At 39.1% G+C, this 22950-nt stretch overlaps 1 protein-coding gene across 1 annotated transcript in view; it reads right to left on the reverse strand.

The window, feature by feature from the left end:
* LOC124803162 overlaps positions 1-22950 on the reverse strand; it is a 243351-nt gene that overhangs the window by 146361 nt on the left and 74040 nt on the right. The window contains exons 5-7 of the mRNA XM_047264343.1: positions 22395-22513; positions 9699-9866; positions 2657-2946 (exon numbers count right to left, since the gene is read on the reverse strand). Coding sequence (XP_047120299.1) covers positions 2657-2946; positions 9699-9866; positions 22395-22513 — 577 coding nt within the window. The remainder of the gene's footprint in view (positions 1-2656; positions 2947-9698; positions 9867-22394; positions 22514-22950) is intronic.

Here is a 22950-nt window from a genome sequence, read left to right on the forward strand (position 1 = left end):
TGGATCCTCATTCATTAGCTTTCTTGAACTCAGAGATGGGAGCTCATACTCCAACACATCCGATCATCCTGCTACAATCCCACACCCAACCTGTTAGCTACCTTTCCCTCTTTTCCTTCCTCTAGCTCCCATCCCCTACCTCCCACCCTCAGAAGCCACAATCCTGATATTTTATTGTTCTGCTCTATTCTTCTTCCCATTTGCTTTGTTTCTTTCCCTCTTCTATACCTATCTTTGCTTCTTACTCTATTAACTCTCTTCTAAGATCTTTGAACTGTAACTGGTACAGTGCTTACTGACGTCCTGTCAAAAGGTAATGATAGTTTTTTATTTGTTTAAACTGAGCTGGAAGTTCTACTTCCTGAAGACAAAACTACTGTTTAATCTATACCACTTTTTGTCAGTTTAAGAAATTTCTGAATTTAATTTTCCTTTTTTAAAATCAGTTGTTTATTCTCGTAAGTTAACATAACTACTAGTTGAACTTGTACAATATTCAAAGTAGTCATCACTAATAAATTATGTGTCATGTTTTTTGTGGCACCCTGTTACTGAGCTTAGGTATGAACAAAGTCAAAGAAAAACTTAAAACGGTAGAAAAGTACACAAAAATGCAAAGAAACACATTAACATACAATGTACATAACAAATAAAGTTTGTTAGCATGATTTTGAACATACACCACACTACAACAACATACTAAAAATAACAAAGTCTGTGTACTTTATTGACTTCTTTTCAATAATTTAATAAAAGGAAAAATTTCTCCCAGCAATTCAAGTTTGATTTTTTCCATATTATTTTTGTATTTCAATTATAAAGTATGAAAGAAATTGTAAGGTAGTCCCACAATTTCCCAACTGTTTAAAAACTCTTCAATACGTGCATGCATATGAAGGAAACAGAAGGAGCACAGACTATGATTATAAAACTGAAAAAATAACCAAAAAGTTGAAAATTACATCTGTAACTACTGATGAAAAAGCTGCGTGTATAGGAAAAATACAAATGTTTCAATGATTTCAAACTTTCAGTTTTTCTGGACATGAAGAGCGAATACGGAAGGAAGGGGAAATTGTAACAAAATATGTGATTATCTGGAACTCAGTCATAAAGCAGACATATTAGTGCAATGGGATCTGAGGTACTTATCACTGTCTTTAACTTTATCTTCTGGCTTCTGTTTGTGCTGCTGTACAATAAGAATTCTGGTTTTCCACACAAGTGTAACTATATCCCCCATTTCAACCAGATCAAAAAGGCAGCTCTATATGTTCACTCTTATTTTATTTATGAAAAACTTTACATTATAAATTGTAACACAGATAGTCATTTTCCAACAACAGTTTTACTTACATTGGAATAGATGGAAAGCAAAGACACAGTAAATTCTCAAATGAAAGCTGTTGCTCTGAGCATAGAAATAATAATAATAATAATAATTTAGGAGGGGAAATTAAAAATTTTTAGAATCCCAGCTTTATTCCCTGGGAGTTGAAATTCACTTCTTTTGCATCCAGCTGACACTCTTTGTTGATATGTCATAAGCAAACTGCTTTCCTTCCCCCCCCCCCCCCCCCCCTTATGGTGTCTGTACTACCTTCTTAGAACTACCTCCCCCCCACCCCCCACTTGACTGGAATGCGATTCTTCTTGTCTCCTGCTGTTGTAGTGAGTTCAATGTTTTCTATATTTTTGTAAACTGTTGTGCGATGACAACGTCGATATCTCCTGTACGGCATGTTGGCGGCGTTGAATGCAGTTGCCTGTGCAGCAGCAAGACACAGAATGAGCGTAGTGCGAGAGCACGCTCGCTTAAATACTGTGCGTGGACTTAGTGTTTTCACAGTGGCCAGTGGAAGCGTTATCCCGTACGCGCATACCGGGTGTTCTAGGTATGCGCGTTCCCCTGGCGCGCCGCCAACGCCAAGCCAGACGGTTACGTAACCACCGTCTAGACGATAAGCGGGCAGTGTGGCAGCTGAAGGCCCAGCATGGGGAACTATGTTTTACAATTTTTTCAAATCGACGTCGTCGTCACACAACATTTTACAAAAATAAAGAAAACACTGAACTCACTACAACATCAGGAGACAAGAAGAACTGCATTCCAGTCAAGAGTGTTGCTGCCCACGCTCTCATTGATCGACCTTCTGTATTTCTTGGATGTTCTCTTAATTTTAGCTTGGACATAAACGACACTTTCTCACATGGAAATGTATGGTTCAACATCGCTATTGTGAGAGGTGGTAGTGGAGTGTCTAGTGTTCCTGGACTTGAAAGTTTTAATGATAGAGATGTTATTGCATATCGTACCTACCATATGTTTGAACTTGCTAATAAAGACTTTGGTAAATCTGCTTATGATTCTACTTCTCCACACACACACACACACACACACACACACACACACTACATTGATTCTCTCTCTCTCTCTCTCTCTCTCTCTCTCTCTCTCTCTCTACCAAAATAACATGTTTCCATTGCAACACCACACAGTATTGCAACTCATTACTGTGCATAAAAAAGCTCAAATTGCTCTGTATTATGTTTAAACTCCTGCAGTGATTTTTTTCATAACTGCATAATAAAAATAAACAAATAACACAAACACACCTCATAATTACTTAATACTTGTTAATCCAAAGCGACTTACATGGGATTGTCTCCAATGTAGTTTTTGTGAAAGCAGCCCTCCGTTCTAATTTGTACAGCCCGTGAAGCAGAAACAACACGGCTTTCAGACAATGATTGCATGTCACAATATTCCTCTGGCCATGACAAACCCACAGTAAGCTCAATTCTGTTTGCACCTTGTACTTCTGTATAGGAAGCTAGATCCTTAAACTGATGGTGTAAATATCTCTGCAGAGCTCTTCTGTTTCGCCACCAGTGTTGTGAAGTGTTGAGCTCAGTGTGTGACTCCAGTGTAGATCCATTAGATACCTTACCAGAAGAAAGTAAACACGCAGAAAGACATTATAAACAGGATGCTATAAAACACAAATATTAAATAAAATTCTAATATTATAAACTGTCTTCACAAAAATTTTGGCTCTGTTATTGCACCTGGCTATTCTGTAGAAACACTACTACACCCAAGAATCTCACAATAATGAATAATCAAGGTAGTGTTTATCGGTGCTGAGGAAGAGAGTGGCACAAAGGTTAGAAAAAAAATGAGAGACATTTCAAAATAACACAGACACTTCATGCTCTATGCAGTGAAAATTTGTTTCGTTGTGCATTTTTCCTATAGTTGCATTCCTCTGTATATCGAAACATGTCATATTGTTGCTTACAACACTCCACTTCACAAAGAATGTTCACGCATTACACACAATTTTTATCCATGTTACACAGAATGTTTTGAGGACTGACAATATTGTAAATTTATGAAATAATTGCTACTGCTTCAGTCATTTTTTTTTCTGGCATTTGATTAGTATGACACATTTCAGCAGCACACTGCCATCATCAGGTGCAGTCCACTTGCACGTACATTATATTAATCTGAAGCATGATTAAGTTTGAGGGCCACATGGTTTTTCATTATTTTATTTTAGGAATAAAGGAGATGACTCACCGAAAGGCAGAAGCGCACAGACAAAAGATACACAGCTTGGCTAGCCTTCGGAATGCACTTCCTTTTCTAGCTGTAGGAAAAACATGCGCGCGCGCGCCCACACACACACACACACACACACACACACACAGAGAGAGAGAGAGAGAGAGAGGCAAAACAAGTGTTGTATCACTGTGACAGAAACAAAGGCGAGCAAGTGTACCGGCACTTATCCCAGTTCACTATTACCAGTGCAATGCACCTGTGCTTAGTATACAAAGGATTGCACCATAATTTGGGAATGAAACTACAAATTAAAATAACTTTTCCAAACTCTGTCAGTGTGTGCTTCAGAACATTAATGTTAACATTGTGAAGTCACAGTATGATTTAAGGAATATGTTTCGCTACATATATTGTTTTAAGAAATAAATAAGTGGAGCTTAATAATGAAACCAGAAAGTTAAAATTGTTCAGAATCTGCAAATCTATGTCACAATCAAAAGTTACAAGTCTCAACTTGATCGGGGAAATATTTTGGTCAAAACCGGCATTTTCAGGAAAATTTGAAGGTACTAGATATCAGACGCGGAAAGATGAAAATTCGTATGCAGCCTCAGTTTTAGCTTTCAAGTTATTTATTAAAAACAAATTTGGAAGAAAAACATCCTTATTCAAAATGGAATGGATCATTTTTACTAATATATGAATAAAAATAATCAATTTTTGACAATATAATGCTATCGGATAGATAAAATATCTATTCAAAAAGTGGCAATGTTTACCTTTGGCACTTGAAAGTAAAAGTGCTGTCACAGGCAGGGCAAAATTTCATTATCTTTTGTAGCTTATTCAAAACTTCACAACTATTCCTGATTGTCGATTAAGAAACCAAACGATGTACATGCAGCTATATAAAACATGTTGGTTCCTGTCGATGAGCTAACTACAATAAGTATTCAAGCTACTCGTTCATAACTGACTGGGACTTTGATTTTCCACCTACCATAATCTGCTGGCCAATGCATGAGGCTTTCCCTATATTGTAATCTGCATGGACCATAATCTGCTGCCCAATGCATGAGACTTTTCCTATATTGTAATCTGCATGGGTAGAACACAGTTTATGATATGATCACTCATATTTGTAGTAATGCAGAGAACAGTGGGGGGTGGGGGGAGGGGCGCAGGGGGGGGGGGGGGAGAGAGAGAGAGAGAGAGAGAGAGAGAGAGAGAGAGAGAGAGAGAGAGAGAGAGAGAGAGAGAATGTGTGTGTTCCTGAGATCAATGACAGCAGAGTTCACAAAATCAAAGCCAGACCAGAGCAAAGTCATCTTCAGCATATACCAAGATTCCAGAGAGCAATCTAAATCAAAAACGTAATACGGGTACAGTCAAACTCTACTGATCACAGCATGTACTGAAGTGTTACATGCCATTTAGGCAAAATAATGCTATTGTACTAAACTTTCAAGTAAATGATTTGGTACCAGTACATTATTTTCATCATAGCTAGAATTTACGGAAGGAAATGAGCAAATTTTTCAGCATTACAGTGGACCTTTTAAGGTTCAGAATGTACCACATCCAAAAGCAGTACATTTAATGGACCCTGATATAGGGTAAGATATAGGATTATACAATACAGATATGATTAAAAGATTTAATGCCCCAGGAGAGCTCACGCCCTTTGCAAATTCAGTGGATTGACAACCATCAACCGCCCAAGTTAAACTGTTTTCATAATTCTATCTTAGTTTTCTCGATGACAATTTCTATCTACCTTGACTATTCTATTATCTTTTATTAATACTATACCTTCTACCACCACTTCTTCCAGAAACAGAACTAAAAATATGGCACCAACAAACAATGCATAGCTCCTAGGTTTTATTCCATAATAATTGCACTGTTATGTTTATGAAGATAGCCATGAGCTTACTTAATAAACTTAACTATAAATTAGCATCTGAAGGACGTGACAGATGTTCATCATACCACACATTGTAGAGGAGAAGAGTCCAGGTAGGAGGCGGGAGTCAAGACAAACTGATGGCGTGCTACCATGCGTAGCAATATAAGAAGCAAGATCTTAAGAGTTAACAAGAGAACAAGAAGGTTTGATAACTAGTATTCAATAAGGAATAGATCCATGAGGAATAATAGGAGATGAACTGCTAATGTTATCCTAGTGTATTCACAAGAGATACCGGGAGTAAAAGCTTTTGTACCATCTAAATCTAGTAATTATAAGAAAGTAAAGGATAACATTCAACAACGGAAAGTCCCAGATGGAATGTAACAATATTATGAAATGGACAGCTGCTACTCACCTTGTAGCAGAGAGGCTGAGTCACGTATGTTAGAATAAAAAAACTGTCAGAAAAAGAGCTTTCAGCCAGCAAGGCCTTCGTCAGAGATAGATCATATACACACACTTCCCGCACACGCAACTCTAGCTGCCAAGCAAAGGATAAGCTATATTTGTCAGTAAGTAGAAGCAAGATACATAAGCATGAGAAGCATGTGTGAGTAGTGTTGTTATATGTGTTATAAACAAGAGTAAGAAAAAAAGTAGTTAGAAGAGAGGAGTTAAAATATTTAGGTAGAGAGCAATCAGTTAATGTCAGCTGACAGCAATTAGGGAAAAACGTATCGCTAAGAGTGAGAAATGATAGCAAGAGGGGGGCTAGTAACTGTGTTTACAGATGAAGTTAAGACGAAGCACACCCAATTATCTGATGGTGTAGAGGAAGGAAAGGGTAGGCGGATCCATACAAGGAATGACCTATACCTTCGTGAGGTGAGTCTACAGGAGGCAAGACCTGTACCACTTAATGTAGATAGCAGAAAGGTTAAGGTTAGACAGGCACATAGAAGGGATGATCTATACCTTGTTCAGGTGAATCCATTGAGGGAATGACGTGTACTATAATTTTTTAAGGGAAAAAAGGTTACACCCACATCTATAACGGTGTAGAGGTTTGACACAGTGGCTGCCTTTAGAAGGAGTATAAGTGCAGTGAATACAGAAGTATGAAGCTGTATAATGACTGGTGGTCACAATATGAAAGTTTTCTCCAAACTAGTTCGATAATCAAATAGACTTACCTGATAGTAGAGACGAAAATTGTTGGAGCAGGAATGTTCCACATTTGTTGACTACAGCCTTTACTGAGATTTGATTCTAGAGACTGAATAGTAGGCAGGTACCTGACAAGCAGCTCCTCACATAATAATTATGTGAGAAAGAGTAAAAGGTAACTAACTCTGTATGTATACGAAAAGTAAACAAGAAACTCTCGAGCATACTGGCTTGAAGACAATTCATTGTTAAATAAATTGATAAATATGAAAACCATAACTAAGTTGACATGATACAAAAATATATATTAAAATGATACCTTGCTATATAGAAAGATGGGTCATTAAAGGACAATTTCTTGCATCACAGAGGATGTGAAGTAAAAAAGATGGAGTTACACAAAGTGGACTAACACTGTTAAGCACAATTTACCTGAAATGAAACAACAAAACTGAAAAGACTTGTGATTCTTCAGTTTCTCCCGGCGAATTTCTTGCCCGAACAATCCACAGGTGTACTGCCGGTCCATAGTGTCCAACGGGCACAATATTTCGACGATCAGACATGTCGCCATCATCAGGTGTGCTGACGAACTGCGCACCTGATGATGGCTACACGTCTGATCGTCGAAATATTGTGCCCGTTGGACACTATGGACTGGCAGTAAATATGTGGACTGTTCAAGCTGAAAAGACTTGTTACTAAAAATGAAGTTTCATTCCATTTTACAGAAGGAAATAATATCATGTGTTTTTAAGCAATCAGGTTGTTTATAGCAGTATGTTAATGAGAAATCAACTTTGAGATTGAGAGATGTCCTGACTTCCTTCCTTTAAGTGGGGGAATACATAGTGTTGCATGCCATTCAAGCAAATGACATTTCACTCCTTGTGTAGTACAAGGGAAAATGATTGTAACGGAATAAGATTAAGTAGAGCATAAGTCGTGGAACATACACTGTATGCAGGTGTTTTTTCGTAGGTGCAGACATTAAAAGGGAGGTGTGGAATACAAGAAAAGGGCAAGCTGTGATGACAAATATATGGATTCACCTGCTGTGGGCTGGGCCTTTTACATTTTGCTGTTGCAGTTTGGCAGTGGCTTGATCATAAAGAGCAACCACACTCTCCAAGATTGGAAATAAAAGACAAGGTGGTTTTGTAACAAATGAAATATATTGTAATCTTGAATGTCATGTTGAGCCTTCGAGGCATTTGCAGTATAAAAAGTTGTGTTCTACTCTAATTCACGTGTCACGCTAATGACCTGTGCATCTATTCAAGGAAATATAGAAAGCAGTGGATGTGCTTTTTCATGATATGAGTAGAAGTTATCTTCTTTTGTTTCAATAACAGCTACAGAAAATGAAGAAGTCAAGCCTTTCCTCAGTTAAACACAAAATTTCAGAGGTACTGATTAGCAGGATCTCTAATTCAAGAGAATCAACTACAGCAACCGGCTTAAAAGGAAAAGATAAATATGTCAGATGTTGCATTGGGTGACAGATCTCATGAAGTGTTCTGACTCAGCTTCTACTACAATGAGTGAGCCAGCAGCTACATAAAACCTTAAACCAGCTAGAAAAACACTTCAGTACTTGATGTTTCACTGAACTGGTGAGACAGACTGGCAAGTGTCTTGCCAAGGTATTTACAGGCAGTCTCGCATCAGTGGACACTGAACGGTTCCACATAACATGCTTGATCTTGCAGTACCTTGTGCATGAGCAAGCTGTGGCTGGGCAGGGAATCTGAATCTCTTTCACATACTAACTTGCCTCTCTGCCGTCTTGGAATTGAGGGGCGCCAATGTGTTGGTATGTGCGTCAATTGATTAATGCCAGATGCACATCAGTCCATCTGGAACTCTGTGTCTGTTGTTGCTGCTTGCCCAAGCATACGTCAGTTAGGTGTCCTAGCTTGTAATAAGGACACTGGTTAGTGTTTATCCTCTGAACAATAGTTGGGGCACAATTTCTGCAACTTAATGCTATGGGCTTAATGCGATGATGTGGAGGAATGGCTATAACAGGTGTCTGTACACTGGTGATGGAAGGGGACATGTGCTCCTGATCTGTGAGCAATGTACTGCACAGTGCACACTGCTCAATGAGAATGTTCCTCTTCGCCAATCTACTGTCGGTGATGACAGTATAACTTGAAGATGGTATCTGCGTGGAGCAGTCCACGAGGTATTCAACATTTGCCAATTCAGCCCACAGATACTAAAAGTTTGCTGAACACTGATAAGGTTTGCTATACCGGCGATCTTCACAAAAGCGATTGGCAACACTTCAGGCACATCAGGCACACAAGCAGCCTACATGGATCCTGTACACCTCAGCATTGCAGTTGTGCCCTTTTGCAGTAAAGACAGACACCACCAGGCCCCGGTACCAGCACTAACACAGGCTGCCGCTTCCAAGGGACCTACCTGGGTCTGCCACACGTTTGACCAGAAAATAGTGCCACAAGTATTCTGCAACAGGCAGCTATAAAGATCGGCACCAGAGCTCAGAAGTCAGTCATTCAGCCTTCGAGAGCCTCTCCTAATCTGGGTGGGTGCTTTCACCCTATCGTCTTAGGACGATCTCAAAGTCCATTGTAGGCACCAACACTGCTGTATCCAGCATTCATCGTTGTTTCCCTTGGTGTAACTGTACTGCATCCAGGATAGACTTTACTGTTCCTAGGGTGGTGTTACTCATGACAGCTTCATCAGACTTTTCTATTTTCCATTCAGGTGTATATGTCTGTGAAGATCCTGATCATGTTACTTTGTCACAAGTCTGGAACCATCATACTGCCAAGTCTTCATGCCTGTGAGAAACTGTAATTGTGATTTTGTAATCATCATCAAAGCACACATTTTATTTCCTTGGTCAATAACCTTCTGGAAATTTTGTTCACTGTTCTATATGGGTCAGTGTGAGTGGCACATCGAGGTTCATCAACAGATCTTTCACCAAACATGTTTTCTCTAATTATGAAACACTTAACTCATTATCATTCTTCTCAGAAACATAAAATTTGCTCTCATTTCACTTACCATAACATGTGGCACTGTAACTCCATTAGGGAGCCTTGTAGTTATCTTCCAGTTAACAGCATGGGCTGATGTGAGAACCAGAACAAGACTGTTCCTCAAACCAGATCCTAGGACATCAAGACTCACCCAAGGGGAAACACGTGGACCTCGTAAAACTAGTACGTGAACCTGTTGATTGCAGATATCAATGTTCAGTTTAATATCATTTTCACTTAAGATGATAAAATTAGAAATAAAATGTCCATCTGTCTGCAAAATGTATTTTCACATATTTCAGTCAAGAGTTTAACAAATTACACTACACTGGAGTTCATGTTTACATTAAATCAGTTTAATTCCATGGAGCCTGCTGTATCTAAATCTCCAAACAACTAACAATTAAATTTTACATACAACAATGAAAATTGTAGAAAATCAGTTAAAAAAAAGGTTACAATGAAATGAACACCCTTAGCTGCTTACAGGCGTTGACATACGTCAACGGGGACAGATGAAAATGTGTGCCCCAAATGGGACTCGAACCAGGGATCTCCTGCTTACATGGCAGACGCTCAATCCATCTGAGCCACCGAGGACACAGAGGATAGCACAACTGCAGGGATTTATCTCTGGCACGCCTCCCGCGAAACCCACATCCTCAACGTACTGTTCCACACTACATTCGTAGTGCCCCCACCCATTATACTCATTACTCGTGGCACGTTGCCGATTCCCGTAAGAGTTCGGGCACTGTTTGTGCATGCACAACATGTCTGAAAGAACAGATACCATCGTAGTATAAAAAAAAGGTCTAGAACACAAAACAATGGGACTGATAATGATAAATACGAGTTCAAAAATGAACATAACTGTATTAAATTTAGTCAATGGGGTGCAAAATGCTGTATATTGTATTAAAACAGAAGCCAGCAACTACAACTGGAATTAAAGACCTTTTTTGTAGAAACATTTGTCTTGATTAGGTATTCTAAAATAGTTTCTTTCTCATCACTCTACCCCCCATGAACAATGGATCTTGCCATTGGTAAGACAGAGATTTAGGAACCAGGTTTTAAATTGTCAGACATTTCCAGGGGCAGATGTGGACTCTGACCACAATCTATTGGTTATGACCTGTAGATTAAAACTGAAGAAACTGCAAAAAGGTGGGAATTTAAGGAGATGAGACCTGGAGAAACTGAAAGAACCATAGGTTGTACAAAGTTTCAGGGAGACCATAAGGGAACAATTGACAGGAATGGGGGAAAGAAATACAGTAGAAGAAGAATGGGTAGCTCTGACGAATGAAGTAGTGAAGGCAGCAGAGGATCAAGTAGGTAAAAAGACAAGGGCTAGTAGAAATCCTTGGGTAACAGAACAAATATTGAATTTAACTGATGGATGGAGAAAAAATAAAACTGCAGTAAATGAAGCAGGAAAAAAGGAATACAAACGTCTCAAAAATGAGATCGACAGGAAGTGCAAAATGGCTAAGCAGGGATGGCTAGAGGACAAATGTAAGGATGTAGAGGATTTTCTCACTAGGGGTAAGATAGATACTGCCTACAGGAAAATTAAAGAGACCTTTGTAGAAAAGAGAACCACTTGTATGAATATCAAGAGCTCAGATGGAAACCCAGTTCTAAGCAAAGAAGGGAAAGCAGAAAGGTGGAAGGAGTATATAGAGGGTCTTACAAGGGCGATGTACTTGAGGACAATATTATGGAAATGGAAGAGGTTGTAGATGAAGATGAAATGGGAGATACGATGCTGCATGAAGAGTTTGACAGAGCACTGAAAGACCTGAGTCGAAACAAGGCCCCCGGAGTAGACAACATTCCATTGGAACTACTGACGGCCTTGGGAGAGCCAGTCGTGACAAAACTCTACCATCTGGTGAGCAAGATGTATGAAACAGAGAAATACCCTCAGACTTCAAGAAGAATATAATAACTCCAATCCGAAAGAAGGCAGGTGTTGACAGATGTGAAAATTACCGAACAATCAGTTTAATAAGTCACAGCTGCAAAATACTAACACGAATTCTTTACAGACGAATGGAAAAACTAGTAGAAGCCGACCTCGGGGAAGATCAGTTTGGATTCCGTAGAAATACTGGAACACGTGAGGCAATACTGACCTTACGACTTATCTTAGAAGAAAGATTAAGGAAAGGCAAACCTTCGTTTCTAGCATTTGTAGACTTAGAGAAAGCTTTTGACAATGTTGACTGGAATACTCTCTTTCAAATTCTAAAGGTGGCAGGGGTAAAATACAGGGAGTGAAAGGCTATTTACAATTTGTACAGAAACCAGGTGGCAGTTATAAGAGTCGAGGGGCATGAAAGGGAAGCAGTGGTTGGGAAGGGATTAAGACAGGGTTGTAGCCTCTCCCCAATGTTATTCAATCTGCATATTGAGCAAGCAGTAAAGGAAACAAAAGAAAAATTCAGAGTAGGTATTAAAATCCATGGAGAAGAAATAAAAATTTTGAGGTTCGCCGATGATATTGTAATTCTGTCAGAGACAGCAAAGAACTTGGAAGAGCAGTTGAATGGAATGGACAGTGTCTTGAAAGGAGGATACAAGATGAACATCAACAAAAGTAAAACGAGGATAATGGAATGTAGTCGAATTAAGCCGGGTGATGCTGAGGGAATTAGATTAGGAAATGAGACACTTAAAATAGTTAAGGAGTTTTGTTATTTGGGGAGAAAAATAACTGACGATGGTCGAAGTAGAGAGGATATAAAATGTAGACTGGCAATGGCAAGGAAAGCATTTCTGAAGAAGAGAAATTTGTTAACATCGAGTATAGATTTAAGTGTCAGGAAGTCATTTCTGAAAGTATTTGTATGGAGTGTAGCCATGTATGGAAGTGAAACATGGACGATAAATAGTTTGGACAAGAAGAGAATAGAAGTTTTCGAAATGTGGTGCTACAGAAGAATGCTGAAGATTAGATGGGTAGATCACATAACTAATGAGGAAGTATTGAATAGGATTGGGGAGAAGAGAAGTTTGTGGCACAACTTGACCAGAAGAAGGGATCGGTTGGTAGGACATGTTCTGAGGCATCAAGGGATCACCAATTTAGTATTGGAGGGCAGCGTGGAGGGTAAAAATTGTAGAGGGAGACTAAGAGATGAATACACTAAGCAGATTCAGAAGGATGTAGGTTGCAGTAGGTACTGGGAGATGAAGAAGCTTGCACAGGACAGAGTACCATGGAGAGGTGCATCAAACCAGTCTCAGGACTGAAGACCACAACAACAACAACAACATATAACTCTAAAACTGCTTACAAACTTACATCCACTATTAAAAGCACAACAGATCAAGAACTATCGACAAAAAAATCATAATTTCATTTTCCACTCTTGCTGACTGACAACTGAGTACCAGTACAGTACATAACCAAATAAACAAACATACAAGAAATGATGAGAACATTTACCCATCAGAACAAGGATTAGCTCAGAAAAAATGCAGCATTAAAAGGAGGCAGCCTGACTGCTGAGTGCTTACCTTCAGAAGGCAAAATTCCAATACTACCAATAAATGCATTTAAAGTAGAAACAACACAGTCCTAGCTTTCAGCACCGTTATTCCATATTTTCTTCCAATAAATTGTTTGTCTTTTTGATCTACTTTCATATGAGGCAGCATTTGGAAGTGGCATTTGTTATTAAAAACATTTCAGAGTTGCTCCAAAATCCTTGATGAACACTTACGGGGGAACATTAGCATTAATTTAATTTAGCATCCTTAGGGTAAATACTTACCAGACATTCTGCCTTCTTGTAATTGTATAGTTTTCTCAGATGAATCTTCCTTTTGATATCTATACAGCTCCATCAGATCTCACGTATTAGGCAGTAAATTGAGAGTGGAGCAACATATGTAACAAATTAGTTCCTAGCAATATTATGAAGAAAGATAGTTGCAACTCGCCATACAGCAGAGATGCTGAGTCGCAAATAGGCCCAACAAGAAGACTCTCAGAATCTGAGCTTTCGGCCAACAAGTCCTTTGTCGAAAATAGACAAAAAACACACACACAACCACAGTCTCTGGCAGCTGAAGCCAGATTGATTAGTTCCGAAGCACTTTCCAAACAACAACATACTCTCTCACATACCACGCTTAAATCAAGAAAGTCCATATGGGATCTCAACAGCCTTGGCCAACTTACTACTTGTGATTTAGAAGGGTACCAGAGAGCTAACTGGACACTGCCTGGAGAATAGCACTGGCCCAAACATACCATCCACAGGTGTGCAGCTGCCAATAAATATCTGGAGCTGCTTCAATGAAATCAAACCCAGGCACACAAGATGCAAAGTATCCCTTTACAAATGGTATGTTGCACACAGCTACAAAGTGAAACAATGGTGCACATAGTAGAACACATTGTTAGTGAATTCCCAGTAATATCTCTAGGGGACTTGAATGACTTCACAAATGTCTTTTCAAAGGTTATTGTGGTGTTAAGTTCCCTGAACATAGACTTCTGCTGGAGTTGTGGTATTAATATCTCCCTGGAAGTTCACTTGCTATAATTTTACACAAGTTTGTTATCACTCTCGTATGTTTGTTAAATGTGTTTTCTATGATTATTGTTCTCTACTTTTTCCATACACTAAAAAAATAAATAACAAAAACAGTTACACTGTTGAAAATTAAACCTGACCATGTGCAACTGAACTGTAAAGCATTCCATAAACAAAATACAGACACAAAGTGCTGAGTTTAGACAAAGTCATATCTACTGATTTGTGTCCTTCCTGGCACATAGACTCTTAAGCAGCATCTTGCAGATAACTGGCAATCCAAACTCAGGGTTTCTGAATGTGATTGTCATCCTCAATCATTCTTCGAAATACAAAACAGACTTCCTTTACCAGTTTATAAGTTATTTGCATGTTCTAAGGAGTATCACTGTGAAATCTCTTGATGATGTGGAATCAGAAAGTTATGTCACTATGTTCAGGCTCACACACATACATATCATATCACATAAGTGGCAATCAAAAGAAAATGAGACAAATGAAAAAAGTAAATAAACTGTCCATTATTTCAAAAGTAATCACCATAACTTTTAATACATTTATCCGACTGTGAGACAAGACTGTCAACGCGTTCATGGAAAAATGTGTGTGGTTGCTTCTGGAACCACAATTGTATATGAGCATGCACCTCTTCATCCGAATCAAATCTACGGCCATGAATGTCTTTCTCCAGGGCTCCAAAAATATGAAAATCACATGAGGAGAGATCGGGACTGCATGGAAGATGTGTAAGGGCCTCCTAGCAAAAATTCTGAAGCATTCACCCAAGTACAAGACGACTCTCAATATAATACAAGGCCCTCCCAAAGAGGCTCCTCGAGACCTCCCCCTCCCCCTGAGCTAAACTATTGACTAATCAAAATTACAAACTGTTTTGTCAATTTTTTAAAATTATACCTATTCTAAACTTATGCCATTTATTGACTGTTTAGATTCTTACACTAAAAGAAGAAACAAACTAAACAACAACAAATGGTTTACCTTAACTTTTATTTTCATTTCTTTTTTGCTTACTATATCTGTGGTATCAATATTCTTAACCATCATCATCATCATCATCAATGCTATTGCTATCTTCATTTGTAAGCTTACTGATATTTCTTCCTTCCTACAGTCCTCCCAGAGTGTCATCTTCTGAACTATCCATAGCATTGGATATACAGCACTTTTTGTATCCTTTCATAATAGATTCACTTGAAATTCTGCCCCAGACAGTAAGGATCCATTGGCCCAGCATGGATATTTTCAACTTCTCCCTTGGAGACACGGCATGGTCTCCTTGAAGAAGCCACTCACTGTAAAGCTGTCGCAGGTGAACCTCAACACGTCTATTCACAACGACATCCATTACTTGAAATTGTGAGCTCATGCTGCCATAAATCATTAGCAAGTCTGTGTTGTTCTTTGCTATCAGATCCTTAACTGCCTATGTGAGGTGTCCCCTAAAAGAATGCAGTAAAAAATTCCCTTGCGTTAAGTAAGGAAATCAAGTCTTTGTCATCCACTGATTTTCTTCGCGTTTAAAGATAAGTTTCTTTCAGTATCATTTTCCTGTGAAGAATCACATATGGGTGGAGTGGGAGAGAGGGAGAGAGGGGGAGGGGGGAATGGGGAGGGGAGCATCCTTCCATCTGCTAGTGCACCCACTATTACTGTTATTCTGGCCTTTTCATTGCCAGAACTTCTTACAAGAACACTTTGAATGCTCTTCATATTGACATTAACATTCAAGGGCATTTCAAAATAAATATATGTCCAATTGGTGTTGCCCTTATGACCTAGCAAACCACCACTTCCTTACATTCATTTTATGATGCCGATGTGTGAGTAATTCTTTGTCATACGCCATGGGAAATCATGTACATATAACAAGAACAAGAGCAGACCCAGAACCAGTCTGTGTGGTAAATCTGTAGGGATTATTCCCCATTCTAAATAACAGCGTTTTCTTGTGCACATTCCCCGAGTTTCTTAATGCAAAACTGTATTCTTTTAGTTGGTTGGCATGAAAACCAGTTAGTAGCAAGGTCTCTGATACAATATTTTAGCTTCTCCGAGAAAAAACTGTCAGCTACACAATCTGATGCTTTTGATAAGTCACAGGAAATACCACATGGCAGTATTTTGTCATTTAAATTTTGCATACCCTAATTTGTGAACAGTAAAATGCATGTTCTATAGAAAGATAATTTTGAAATGTAAATCGAGACTGACTATCTCATTTCAGCATAGGTGTGTTAAGGTTGTTTCGCATATTATCTTTTGCAGTGTCTTGGAGAAGGAAGTAAGCAGAATGATCAGTTGTTATTAATATCTTTCTTATTACCATTGGTGTATGGGTGTATGACAATAGTATATACCAATTTGTCTAGAAAAATACAATGTGAAAGTGATATATTGCATTTATGACAAACTAAATTTCATAAATGTTGAGTGTTTTACTTGAGATATTAACAATCCCATAAGAGTTTTTGCTTTTGGGGGAATTAATAACATACTTAATTTGTTTTCATAATATGGAGTCACTGTGATTTGATTGAATGTCTCTGACATTGCTTCGTGCATGTATTCTATTGCTTCATCCTTCACACTGTCCACATCAATCTTCATGCTATTTCTAATAAGTGATTATTTACATGACTGGTATCACTTACTTTTTGGCCGTTTCCTATAATATTAAAGTTATGACATGCCTTAATTGATTTCCCATTCCCCATTAGCTACTGCTAATACAGATTTAATGTTGGGACCTAATTTACTACACAGGCTGTTTTCCCCTCAAGCAGTTTCCTTAGAGCTGTATGTTATAAGTTGAGAAATGAAGTCAGTCCCACTTCTCTCTTTACCCTAAGTATTTCACATCACTTTGTAAAAATATCGACAATGTAGTAAAAGACAGATTGCTACTTATGGTAAAGAAGACACGTTCAGTTGCAGACAGGCACAATTAAAAGACATTTACATAAAGCTTTCAGCCACTGCCTACATCAGCCAAAGAGAAACACACACCATTCATACACACAACTAAGCACAACTCATGCACCCACGACCGCCAACTCAGACAGCTTGGGCTGTAATACTCGCCCAAGCTGCTGGAGCTGGCAATCACATGTGCATGAGGTGTAATTGCTAGTGTGTATGAATGGTGTGAGTTTCTCTTTGGCTGACAAAGGCTGTGGTGGAAAGCTTTATGTAAGTGTCTTTTTAGTTGTGCCTGTGTGCAACTTAATGTGTCTTCTTTACAGTAAGTAACAATCTATCATTTCCTACACTGTTGATTTTACTACCTGGAGTTTCCACTGTTCGATTTCATATAACTTTGTTTTCATTGCACATGATACTTTGATTCCTTTCATAATTTAAGGATTTTTCTGTATTATTTGTGCCACGCTCGACTGTTTTCTGGGGAATATAGCTCTTAAAGATTGACAGAAAGCCATCCGTAAATTATTTTATGTTTACAGTTGACATCTTTTACATTATAAATGGTATCTATAAAATCACTGCAACATTTCAAAAAAATCGGTAGAGGTAAATTGTTAAACATAACAAATGATACAGTTACATAAAATGTTAAAGTCAACTGGCCATCCAGGACAGGCAGTGGACGAATTGAGGGACATTATGTTGCAAAGTACCACGAAGTCCACCTATGAAGCTAGTGCGGAACTGAATACACCTCAGCCAATAGCAAGGGAAATTCTTCGTAAGTGATTAGGAGCAAATTCTTACAAATTGCAGCTCCTCCAAGCCATAAGCTATGACGACAAACTGGGCAACCTACCGTTCTGCATTAATATGCAGAACCATCTTGAAAATGATGTCTTCACAAGCAAAGTCATCTTCTATTACGAAGCCACTTTTCATCCTTTGGGAAAGGGCAACTGACACAATACATACATATAAGGGTCAGAGGATCCGGGATTTCAAGAAAGATAACGTGTTGTGCATCATATCCAACAAGACAGTCTATGGGCCCATCAACTTCACTGGAAGAATTGTCAATGGCATCACCTGTCTCAACATGCTGCAGTTGTGGCTCACACCACAACTTGAAACTGATAGCAGGGATTTCATCTTCCAATAAGCTTTCAATAACATGGTGTTCCTCCACATTTCTATTACTGTGTATGAGATTACCTGAATGACACATTGCAATAGGCCTGGAATGGGCCATGTTGTGGTTGTTGACCTGGAACTACACGAGACGCCATCACGATCCCCGGATCCTTTTATTTTGTGAATTTCGATTTATTAGTCTCATAACAGACACTAATCTAAATCATTTGATTCAGGTAGAGGAGACAAGTCAAAACTGTGGTAAAATTTCACCATAAACATAGAACAGTTGATGTTAACAAACAGTATTACAAATGACTGAAGTGATTTTACAGCTCTACAATAACTTTATTACTTGAGATATTTTCACAATGCTTTGCAAACACATACAAAAACTCAAAAAGTTTTTTTAGGCATTCACAAATGTTCGATATGTGCCCCTTTAGTGATTCGGCAGACATCAAGTCGATAATCAAGTTCCTCCCACACTCGGCGCAGCATGTCCGCATCAATGAGTTCGAAAGCATCGTTGATGCGAGCTCGCAGTTCTGGCACGTTTCTTGGTAGAGGAGGTTTAAACACTGAATCTTTCACATAACCCCACAGAAAGAAATCGCATGGGGTTAAGTCGGGAGAGCATGGAGGCCATGACATGAATTGCTAATCATGATCTCCACCACGACCGATCCATCGGTTTTCCAATCTCCTGTTTAAGAAATGCCGAACATCATGATGGAAGTGCGGTGGAGCACCATCCTGTTAAAAGATGAAGTCGGCGCTGTCGGTCTCCAGTTGTGGCATGAGCCAATTTTCCAGCATGTCCAGATACACATGTCCTGTAACGTTTTTTTCGCAGAAGAAAAAGGGGCCGTAAACTTTAAACCATGAGATTGCACAAAACACGTTAACTTTTGGTGAATTGCGAATTTGCTGCACGAATGCGTGAGGATTCTCTACCGCCCAGATTTGCACATTGTGTCTGTTCACTTCACCATTAAGAAAAAATGTTGCTTCGTCACTAAAAACAAGTTTCACACTGAAAGCATCCTCTTCCATGAGCTGTTGCAACCATGCCGAAAATTCAAAGCGTTTGACTTTGTCATCGGGTGTCAGGGCTTGTAGCAATTGTAAATGGTAAGGCTTCTGCTTTAGCCTTTTCCGTAAGATTTTCCAAACCGTCGGCTGTGGTACGTTTAGCTCCCTGCTTGCTTTATTCATCGACTTCAGCAGGCTACGCGTGAAACTTGCCCGCACGCGTTCAACCGTTTCTTCGCTCACTGCAGGCCGACCCGTTGATTTCCCCTTACAGAGGCATCCAGAAGCTTTAAACTGCGCATACCATCACCGAATGGAGTTAACAGTTGGTGGATCTTTGTTGAACTTCGTCCTGAAGTGTCGTTGCACTGTTATGACTGACTGATATGAGTGCATTTCAAGCACGACATATGCTTTCTCGGCTCCTGTCGCCATTTTGTCTCACTGCGCTCTCGAGCGCTCTGGCGGCAGAAACCTGAAGTGCGGCTTCAGCCGAACAAAACTTTATGAGTTTTTCTACGTATCTGTAGTGTGTCGTGACCATATGTCAGTGAATGGAGCTACAGTGAATTTATGAAATCGCTTCAATCATTTGTAATAGCCCTGTAACAACAACAACAACAACAACAACAACAACAACAACAACAACAACAACAACAACAATAATAATAATAATAATAATAAGACAATTTTGTTATATATACATACAACAATATCTAACACTTAATTGACCCTTGCTCAAATTATCATTTCATCCTCTATGAATTACTCTATTGTATAATACAGCAGCATTTCTTCCTCAGAATCTGCTGTAGCCATGTTTTTACAATCTGTGGCTTCATAATAAATATGTTTATGCCAGTTAAGTTGTTATATATGCGATTTCAGTCTTTCTCGGCGTATTCCACTGATGAATTCTTCTCGGGTTATCAGCCGAGTGTGGCGTCGTCTTGTAGCAATGTTTCAATGAGTTTTGTACCAATCATCTTCTGGTGAAGTGTTTGGATGCTGTGTTCTGCATATCTATATAGCTGCCCGGCCGTTGTCCGCTACTGTAGGCCAGCCAATCATGTTCCTCCGGAAGGGGGTACCATGTCGGAAGGGAGGGGGGGGGGGGTGGAGGAGGGGGGGAGGGGGCGGGCGCGGCGCGGACCGGCATCGAGGCCCGGTGGCTATCCAATCTGTCTGCGGATGCCACTGCCTTCAGATCAGAGCATTCCTGACATATTTTGTCAACTGTGAGATTCCTCACTGCACTGAGCTGAAAACAGCTATCCCTGTTTACTAAATTGTTGTGCAGACGTATCTCCACTGCCTCTTTGATGATTGAGTCCCAGAAACCTTTGGCACTGCACAGCTTCGTTGTTTTTTCGAATTCGAAGGTGTGTCTCTCGATAATGCTATGTTCTGCTACAGTGGACTTGTTTGTCTGTCCTAGTCGTACATTCCTGATGTGTTCAGTACAGCGCTGGGAGATGCATCGTTTTGTCTGCCCGATATATTCCATCCCACATTCGCATTCAGTACTGTAAATGCCCAGTGTCTTTGGCCCTAGTTGGTCTTTGGTTGAGTCAAGTATATCTCTGACTTTTTTCGGTGCGCGAAAGATGGTCATTATTTTGTGCTTCTTGAATATTCTTGCGATCTTTGCTGTTGGCGGTCCAACATATGGCAGAAACACCACACGTTTTGCTTTGTCTTCTTCTGGTTCACCTCCCGCCTCTTGTCTGCACACAAGGTGTGTCTTATTTTTGTCTTGGTGCAGCCATTCTTACTGAAGGTTTCCCGCAGAAGTGCGGCAAACTCTCGCTGTCACAGATCAACCTGGCTCTTTGTACTAAGGTGCAGAAAACAGCATCCTGACACTTCGCCAGAAGATGATGGATATGAAACTCATTGAAACGTTGCGACAAGATGACGCCACTACTCAGCTGATAACCCGAGAAGAATTCACAAGTTGTTATATATTGTCATCCCCTTATACTGTGAGTCCATGCATATAATTTCACTTTGTGCATGGGTAGTATAAAATTATTTTTCTTTCTCATGTTATATGTGTGGTTCAAATGATTCTCCGCACATAATTTTGTCTGCTGTGTAGGAACATTATAATTCCATAAGTGCACGTGCAGGGAGCAGTTATGATTTGTAGTTTCCAAAGTAATGAGCAACAAGATTCTGTTTCTGTGCAGTACACATGTATCTTATAAGTTTCCCCTGCAGTTTTAGTATTCAAGATACACTAGTTGTACTTCCCCAGAAATGATACCACACCTAATGACAGATTCAAAATAACTATGACATGCTATTTTTTGTGAAGTCAAGTCAATGGAATTTGCTAATATTTTCCTTTTAGGGTTACAACAGGGACAGTATTTATTTTCTACCTCTAGTCTTGCACATTCTGTGTCATTTGTTATAGTGATTTTTTTGAATTTTTTAAATTTTATTTTATAATCACCCCACACACATCAAACTAGTCAGCTTACAGTGACACTGCCCTGTAACTTTTTACTGCTGTTCATTGGTCGCTCTGTTTTCCACTATTGTGAACATTCAGACCCACTTTCTTTTTCAACTTTTTTTTTCCAGTGTCAAACTGTTAAACAAAAGATAAGTCCCAAAGAGAAACACAGATCCCAATAAGGGGTGATATTCAACATCCACTTAAATTTCAGGAATTTTCACACAGACATGCTCCTGTTTCAAATCCAAGGCTGAACGGAACAATAACTGGAATGAATAGCTGTTACTGAAGCACACACACACGCACACACACACACACACACACACACACACACACACACACACACTGCTATTTTCATGCGAGATCCTAGAAGTGTGAAACTGGATCAACACCAATAACTCACACAATTTTCACAGTGACCATTATAAAACACCTGATTTATTTGAGGAAAAAAATGGATGTATGTTTCAAGACATGCAATAAACAAATTTAATAACAATAATAAGCTTTTTCAAATAAATATAATGAGCAGAATACAATTGTTCAGAAAATTTTAACTATGTGAATCGTTTACAATTATGCACACCTCAGCTACACTGGAAGCATGTGGAGTCGCCCAACAGCCACGTGCCTTGCGAGGAGTTTCAAGCCAGGGAGTGAAATACGGTGTTTCCAAAGAACTCACCACACACAATTCTGGATGCTCTGTAACAATAAAGCATCACACGAGTAAATAGAAACAAAAAGTAACATTATTTGATTTAAAAGAAATTTTTAAAATGATTCTGCCATATATATGGGGAGGGGGGGGGGGGGAGGCGGCACTGTGACAATAATATAATAATAATAACCACAACAACAACAGTAACAATGATACAATGTTTGGGCTGAGATATATGGTGAAAAACTTGTTAATTATTACAGTCTAAAGTCTGAATGTCCCGCCTACATACAGGAATAAGACAAGTTCAAGAATGTTAAACTACTCCTGTATGCAGATAAAACAGAAATGGGAATACAAAAGGCAAAAAACAATCAGTGAGTTGTACAAACATACATTCTGAACTCACAAGGATCTTTATTTTAATTTTATTGTGATTTACTTCTTAACTAAATAACTTCCGTATCTAAATCAAACTATG

Source organism: Schistocerca piceifrons, chromosome 6, assembly GCF_021461385.2.
Source record: "Schistocerca piceifrons isolate TAMUIC-IGC-003096 chromosome 6, iqSchPice1.1, whole genome shotgun sequence".
NCBI lineage: Eukaryota > Metazoa > Arthropoda > Insecta > Orthoptera > Acrididae > Schistocerca > Schistocerca piceifrons.